The sequence below is a fragment of the Triplophysa dalaica genome, chromosome 22, assembly GCF_015846415.1.
Source record: "Triplophysa dalaica isolate WHDGS20190420 chromosome 22, ASM1584641v1, whole genome shotgun sequence".
In the NCBI taxonomy this organism is placed as follows: domain Eukaryota; kingdom Metazoa; phylum Chordata; class Actinopteri; order Cypriniformes; family Nemacheilidae; genus Triplophysa; species Triplophysa dalaica.
In genome coordinates this window covers 890,568-898,710 of record NC_079563.1, presented here as the reverse complement: position 1 = coordinate 898,710, position 8,143 = coordinate 890,568, and the positions used below count along the sequence as shown (strand labels likewise).

Sequence of the window (8,143 nt, the reverse complement as noted above, 5' to 3'; positions counted from 1 at the left end):
CTGAATACCCCAAATCCTTTATTGTTTTACAATACACCAAATCCAGAGTTAAGGAAGCAATGCCGATTTTAAATGTTTTCTTTTTAATGAGAAAATAATTGTATGTGTGCAAGAACAAGACTTACAATTACTATAAAACAATAAGCAGAATATTAACATACAATAAGTGGTTTATATGTCAACAGAGGGCATTTGAAAGCTGAATTGCATCATCACTCAAAAAAAATCTTTGTTTTAAGGAAGCATATGCAAATGGCCTTGCAATCAGAACTATTTAAACAACAAAAGCAGAACACAACATTTTTGGTATAATTCTAAGAGTAAAAAAATTAAATAAATAAAAACACTGGTTACGCCATCAAGCTGTAGAAAAACAACACGTTTGTGATTTCATTGAAGGCATTTTAAAATTCTTTCTCTACAACGACAGATCTGCAGATGCACTATTTAAATCAGCTGCATGCACACCACATGGACTGGGCAAATGTTTCCCTGCTAAAGTCAACAGCTCTGTAGTTCGTATTGTAGTTCAAAGCTATCGAATCTAGTGTTCGATTTATTGACGAATCTTGTGCCCTTAGATGTCCATGATTTTGCCATAATGCGTTTACACTGTAGCAACTGCAAACCTGTCCATTAGTGAGTGCCAATTCCAAAAATTCCTCTTCTGTTATCTTTATTTAAAAAAATTCAGCCACCATCTTACGCAGTTAACCTATTTTACAAATTTAAACACTGTGTTACTTTGACTAAAATGTAACTCTGTAAAATTACCAGCTTGTAGACATTTGGTACAAAGGACAGCATCTTTAGGAAACCAAATTTCTATTGCTGTAAGGTTTATGATGCAAAACCCATCAGCATCATGGTCAATACTTTAAGTTCTTTGTGCAAGTAATGTTGCCTACAGCCCCTGAAACCAAATGTCACTATGAATATCACTAAAATGCATATAGTATGGCATACTTGGCTCTCAAATACACACAAAAATGTATATAATATATGAATAAATGTGCAGTAATATAACTAAACACCAGTCATTTTTCCAAAACTATTTTCCATGCACAGGAGCACTGCTATGTCTCACTGCTCAAATACAAATATTTCACCCTTATGAAATGCAAATTATTTGCTCACCAACTATAGTCATATCTCATATCAAGGTATCCAAGTAAAAATCCAATATCCTGCTCTGATTAAAACAGTCACGCAAAACAACACTTGTCTGTTTCCACAGATCCATTAAATAAACAAACATTTATTCTGCAGGTGTACTTCAACTTTAAATGCCACCCAAATGATACAATAACGCAACTATAATAGTTTCTAGTCTTTTTTCCCGCAATCAAAGATCATTTGAAAGAGCTATGCATTACTGTGTGCCACTCTAATTCAAAGACTACAAATACGCTGTGTATACTCCAAAAATACAGTAGTCCAGTAAATACTGTAGAGTTATATATATATATTAAGTGTAAGGAACAAAAAAAGAACTAAGCCACATTCGTCTCATGATGCTCCTGGGATTGTCTTCATTTGTGGTAGATCAGCATCAGGCAAAAGTAGAGATCAAAAATGAAATATTCTTTGTAAAAAATAATTATCCTCCATCATTTTTGTTTTTTGAAATGTTCATCACTTTTGAGTTGAGTGTCCTATAGATGTTTATTCTTTGTTTCATAATACATTTAATGCTTATTAAAAAAAAGGCTACACAAAAGGGACAGGACGGAACAATATGCCAAAATAATGCTAATAATAAGAAACCATTTTCATATTTTAGACATTTGTGTTCTTGTCAATGAAATGAAAAAGTTAAATATAAGTAATATACTAAACCTGCATATCCCCCTTCCGCTTGTAAAGGCTTTATACCAATTTACTCGGCTTTTTAAATTAAATGATTGGAAAAAAAACTTTGGTAATATGAACACTTGTGCATTTAAGTTATTCTTTTCAACTTTCCCCAACATCCTGTAATGTATTCTGTTTATTCCTTTAATTTCTGCATTATATTCACCTCTATTTTCCCCATGACTCTTACATTATCTAACACCCTTGTTATCAAACCTGAGCACGAGTACAATACACACAATTAGGCCAACATAAACAATCTAACCTACGTAATTTAACCAACCATCAAATGTCTCTAAATGACATTTAGAGCCAAACACAGCAATAACATTCTGGTCCACAATGTCTGCCTATTACAAAGGTAATGCATTTTTTCTGCACTTCATTTTTTTCTACTTTCATCTTAACATCAGGCCTACCTTTGACCTGAAATAAATGGCACCTGTTCTGATTAAACCAGATACTAAGAGTTTAAATGTGAAGAATCTTTCACAAAATCTCATTAGTTCGGAGAAAGTCACACTCTTCTCCTCGTACAAAAGGCCACTAAATCATTTCCCATTCTTAATGTCCATAGCGACTAGGGATGTAACAGTATCAAAATCTCACTGTACGATAATACCTCTGTATAAAGTTCACGGTACAGTATTTATTGCAACATTTTAAATGACAGCTGATCACTTGGAAACGTGCCATAAGCATCCTCTTTTCTTTATCTTCTAATCATAACTGTTGCTTTGAGTTATAGTATGAGATTGGTCACATGACCTGAAAAACCCTTTTATAAAATAAAATAATTGCCCCAGATGGACCTGGGCAAAGGTAACATCTATTATATTTCTAACATTCTCAATGTTAGGTCCAGAAGACCTATGGTTTCCTACCGTCACGTGAACACGATAATTTAGAGAATTAATATTTTTCTATTGGGTTAACACAATAGTGCTAACATTGTTACATCCCTAATAGCGACACAATAACATTTTCAGTTCTGTAAAAGTAGACTCCTAAATGCAATGTGACTTCCACTTTGAATTACTTATGTTAAATGAACCTTTCAATGCCAAAAAAGACATCTTGGGATAGTGAATAGCGGTATAGTATCTCTGGTTTCATTGTCTTTGTTCCGGGAAAATATGCCCAATCGGCCAAAAATAAACAATCCATTGGTTGAGCAAAGCTTCAGAATGGTGTAAATCGCAGTTGCGGTTGAATTCCGGCTGAATAAATACTTTTGTTAATCCTCTTGCACATTTTCTCATCGGTTTTTCTATGCAGAAAAGGAAATTTAGTTTACTCTTCTTCAGCTTCGTCCTGGTTGGCATACACACCGGCTTCCCATCGGAGGGCCATGTTACTTTTTCTGCGAGTGACACGCGTTGCCTCCAGGACCTGAAAACAAATATAAAGAAAAAAACTAGTTTCGAGCAACCAGTGTCGGACAAGTTGCTTGAAAAAAATAATTAATTACTAATTACTTATTACATATTCAATTGTATAATTAGAGTACTGTACAAATTTCTCTCTTCAAAAAAGTATTTAATTACTTTCTATATCCCATATCCTTGGTAAATTAAGTGATTCAAGGATAGACATGACACGGCTCTTTTAATTCATTCAAATAAATAATACAAAAGAACATAAAGTAGTATTATTAACTGACCGAAGTATTGCAAATGTGAGAATTTTACATTAATGCACGGATTTTAAAGTTAGAAAGTGTGAATTTTGATGTCAATCTCACTATTGCACAAATGTATATAACACAAATTATTTAGTTGAATTACATCATAAGTAACTTTAATTAAATTACAGAAAAAAAATTATAATCCCTTACTTTACTTTTTCAAGGGAAAATTGATTAAATTACAGTAATTACTTGGTAACTAGTTACACCCAACACTGGTTATGACTATGAAAATTCACAGAAGATTTGACAAAACCTTTTCGTATAAAGTAAAATATTAGAATATTTTTTAACATGCTTATTCTAACAAGATTCTGCTTTAAGCATGATCTTTATGGAGCTTAGGACATGTGCCATAGCCTATATAATTTGATATCATGCTGTAAGGGATAGCCAAAGTTTTTTAAAATGCTTTAGTCATCAACAATTGGCTACAAAGTTTATAGAGGCATTTTTTTAGTTATCAGCCACACGGAAGTTCTACTAGCTAAAAGAGATGACTTCTACAATTGTATTGATTCAATTAACAATAGATTACTGAGATTTATATATTTAAGTTTTGTCGCCATTGCCTTTATTTTGGATTTACAAATACTGTTTCGTTTCAAATAAAGTGTTGAAATGATCCACACAGTGGAACATTTAAAGAATTAAAAGACAAATGAACGAAACAAGACAATGCTAAGACAGCTGAGAAAGTGGCCAGGGTGCATTTATACCTCACAGGATTGTTTCCCTTTGCGTCAAACTAAATATGGCCATTAGAAATATCCATAAGAAAATACTGAGATTAAATGTCAATGTATTGTATTAGCAGATTGTTATGACCCTTTTCGATATCTCTTTCCTTTAAGAAGGCCCCTGATTTTTTAAAAAGAGTCTGTGTATTCAAATTATTTAGATTATAATTCCACAATATAGGTTTAAGTAAAAGCACAGCACAAAAGCAAATATCATAAATAAAAAGATAATAAAAACAGGACATGGTAACGATCATGCTAAGTGTCATACTCACAGAGGCTATTGTGCCTTATATCAATGAACCTAAATGTCCAATCCAAACGTCTCAAATCACTGAATATTATTCATATAATGACGATTATGAATATATCAAATATTAAAAGAAAGAAAGAAAGACATTTAGGATAAAGTATTATGACTTGATTGGATTTTCAGACAAATGGAAGACAAATGGACATTGGACATTTTATGTTCACAGTTCCTCTGTCATGGTGTGGATAGCTCATTCAAAACTGAAAATTCTTTCATCATTTTCTCACCCTCATGTTATTCAAACCTACACAATATAGTGACAAAAGTACTACATGTACTAATAATAAACATGTATATCTATTCAAATAATCCCAATCAAAACAAATATAGTATATAATATATATACTAAATTACCCCAGTACAGAATTGTGTTTCCATCTTGGTTGCAACAAGAGCCTTTTTTCGGTTCCAAAATGCTGTTCCCCTGTGTTCTAGTTATTGATGTTTGGCTCAAATGTGTTCAGCTGGTTTCAGGTACAGACCAGTTAAGTTCTTCCACACTAGACTGCATCAATCATTTATTTTTCAACCTTGCTGGGTGCACAGGGGCATTGTGATGGAATTGGAATAGAAAAGGGCCCTGCCCAAACTCTTGCTATTAAACCAGAAGCACACAAGAATTTCACTATATTATGTAGCATTAAGATTTGTGCTCATTGAAATGATTAAATTAGTCAAACCTGTTGAAGGGAGCACTCTAATACTTTGGTCAATGTAGTGTATGTGACATTCTTGACTTTTTAACCATAATGATGACAGAATTTCAATTTTTGGATGAACTATGCCTTTTATAATTCAACCTCTTCTGAGTTAGTTAGTCTCAGACCATTTAAGGTGCAAATACTTTGAACACACCATAAAGTCCATATTCATATATGCATGATACATATTGAATGATGTTATGAATTGATACACATATACAAAATACAAAGATTTGGGATCTTTTGAACACTTTTCATATGTCAAAATATTTGGCACCGCTAAAATGCAACCCAAAAATAACCATGCAAAAACACAAAATAGGATCCAATATAATTCAAAGCAAGCATTGTGCAAGTACCTCAGTTGTAACTGAGCGGACGAACTGACCAGAGGGAAAAAGGAAAAATTAGTTGACTTTAAACACTGGCTATTGTGAACAAAAAAACTGTTAAAGGAGATTACCTTCCATAATGCCTTAGCTTATGAGGACTGTTGTTTTTATATTTAAAATCATATTAACCGTAATCATCAATTTTGAATGCTAAAAGCTTAACTAATATGATGGTTTCAACAACTGTATCTGAACTGTGTCTTATAGGTCCTATTATGTCTAGTAAGTTTTTTTTGCATTAAAAAAGTTCAAAAACACTTAAATTATAAATTTATTGCTTAGGGTGTGTTTTAATCTCCTCTGAGGTATACAATTATGGAAATGCGTATTTTTCATGTATTGTTAAAGTTCATATTTCCCCAAAAACAGAAAATTTGTGGATTTCTTTCCAACCAGTGAACATAAAAATATTATTAACACTAGACTTTTTGTCCCAAAAGTTATATGTAGTGGAATAGGCGGGGCGAGACCGTGGTTCGAGACCGGTGAGTAATTGTGAATGAGCGCCAGCTGTGCGCATACCGGGTTCGAATCACGTAAGAGATTGGGAGCATATAAGAGAACGAGTGACCGGACCGTCGAAGAGAGAGGACCGGGCCCGAACATGTTTTACGTTTGTATTTATGGTCTTGTGCTTTTATTTATGTTCTGTTCGCCGGCGGTCGGCCGTGAGGGGCCGCCGGCTGTTATTATTTATATTAAATCTTTATTTTAACTGTCTTCCGGTTCCCGCCTCCTTCCTTCCATATCTTGAATCTTGTTACATTATAGTTTTTACATTGCCTGCAATTGCTTGCAATAAAATCAAGGATTACAAATATAAACATGGAAGTACGTTCAGTACAGCATAGCTGCAACAGGCTCTCTTATTATTTGTTGTCCATTACTGGCTTTAAAATGAAAGTTCGCTTAAAAATGAAAATTGTGTCATCATTGACTCTTCCTCAAGATGTTCCACATCTGTATACTCTTCTTTTTCTGGGGGATGGTTTCCCGAACAAGGATTATTTTAAAAGATGACTAGGCCTTAGTTACATTAGCATATTTCAATCTTTTTTTTACATACTTTACAAACAAACATAACTGTGTGCTGCTTGAGACAAAACAATGGCACTGATATATTTTAGGATATGACAGAGCAAGTTGTTTTCGACCAAGACATCTCAAACATTTAAAAGTTAGTCTAGGACTAGGCTTAAGGCCTGTTCGGGAAACCACCTCATAGAAAGATATTTGGCACCATAGAAAAAAGTTTTGTCTAACAAAAAATTTGTAATTTTGAAGAATTTAGGAAAACAAACTGTTCTGAGGCACATTGGTCCCCCAAAATGTCCGTTGCTAACATTTTTCGAAATATCTTTGTGTTGAAAGAACAAAGAAATATATACAGGTTGAAACAATTGAGGTTAAGTAATTCATGACAGTATTTAATTTTTGGGTGAAATACCCCTTTAAGAAGAAATGTGTTGTTGACATCTGAAAGCAAAACAGGAAATATTGTGGTTTATGCAAAACACTGTATCTTCAATAGACATTTGATGGTGGTTTTTCACAAGTCTTTATGATTTCTTTTTCTACATGAGCTGGAAAGTCCCTCTTTTGCCCACTTTGCATGAGATTGAAAGGGAACCAGATCATGGTAACTGTGTTTTAGCTATATTAATCACATACCAATATCAAATGTACTGTATATGCCAAAGTGAAGATTCAGTTAGCAACGTCTAACGTCATATCCATTTGAGAAACTTACGCTGTTGTCCTCTGCTTTCTCTCTACGCTTCACTTTGTGCGTCTCAAAGTCCTCCATTAGTGTCTGCATGTAGTTCTTGGGTCTCTGACCACCAGAATCATCACTTCCCAGATCAGACAATGGCGAGGGCAGTGCGCCATCTGAAGAGCATGGCGATGCTGGAGGCACTGTACGAACCTTCTCAATTTTACCTAGAGAAACAAGAAAATATCACAATAATTTAGACAGAAATACAGACCCTCAGGATGGGCTTATTCAGTGGGCTTTAAAGGGGCCTTAAACATAGGCAAAGACTTCTCCGATTAAACAATAGGAGGAAGTTTGTTCAAAAGTTTAGGACCAGCTCTGGAGAAAGCTCTTTCGTTTATAGTTTGTTCTTACAATAGCAAGTAAATTTTGGTTTTCAGATCTCAAGGATCTAAATTATACACTGATAGCATACAAGAGAGGAAAGAAGGTGCCATGTTGTGTAATGCTTTAAAAACAAACAGCCAGAATGATTAAGCAACCAATCCAATCCAATAAGGATTGAAAATTAATGCTATTTTTCTGTTATTACATCATTAAGAAGATGTCAATCACATGATAGCACAAAGTAAAGACAGTCCTTTAGTAGATAAGCCCAAATCCCTTTTTTGATAAATTAGTCATTTTGCAGTTGCCATGACACCAATAGAGGGCAGACATGAACTTCTACCGTTTGCCA

The 8,143-nt window shown here is 33.9% G+C and overlaps 1 protein-coding gene across 6 annotated transcripts in view; it reads right to left on the bottom strand.

Moving 5' to 3' along the window:
- Position 1: 1 nt before the first annotated feature.
- LOC130411914 (A-kinase anchor protein 2) overlaps positions 2-8,143 on the bottom strand; it is a 72,610-nt gene continuing 64,468 nt past the window's right edge. For 5 of the 6 annotated variants that reach the window (XM_056736919.1, XM_056736918.1, XM_056736923.1 and 2 more), the window contains 3 exons: positions 7,438-7,628; positions 5,655-5,678; positions 2-3,246 (listed from right to left, as the gene is read on the bottom strand). In XM_056736919.1, coding sequence (XP_056592897.1) covers positions 3,148-3,246; positions 5,655-5,678; positions 7,438-7,628 — 314 coding nt within the window. In that variant the 3' untranslated portion in view covers positions 2-3,147. The remainder of the gene's footprint in view (positions 3,247-5,654; positions 5,679-7,437; positions 7,629-8,143) is intronic. The other variant, XM_056736921.1, reaches the window with a different exon arrangement.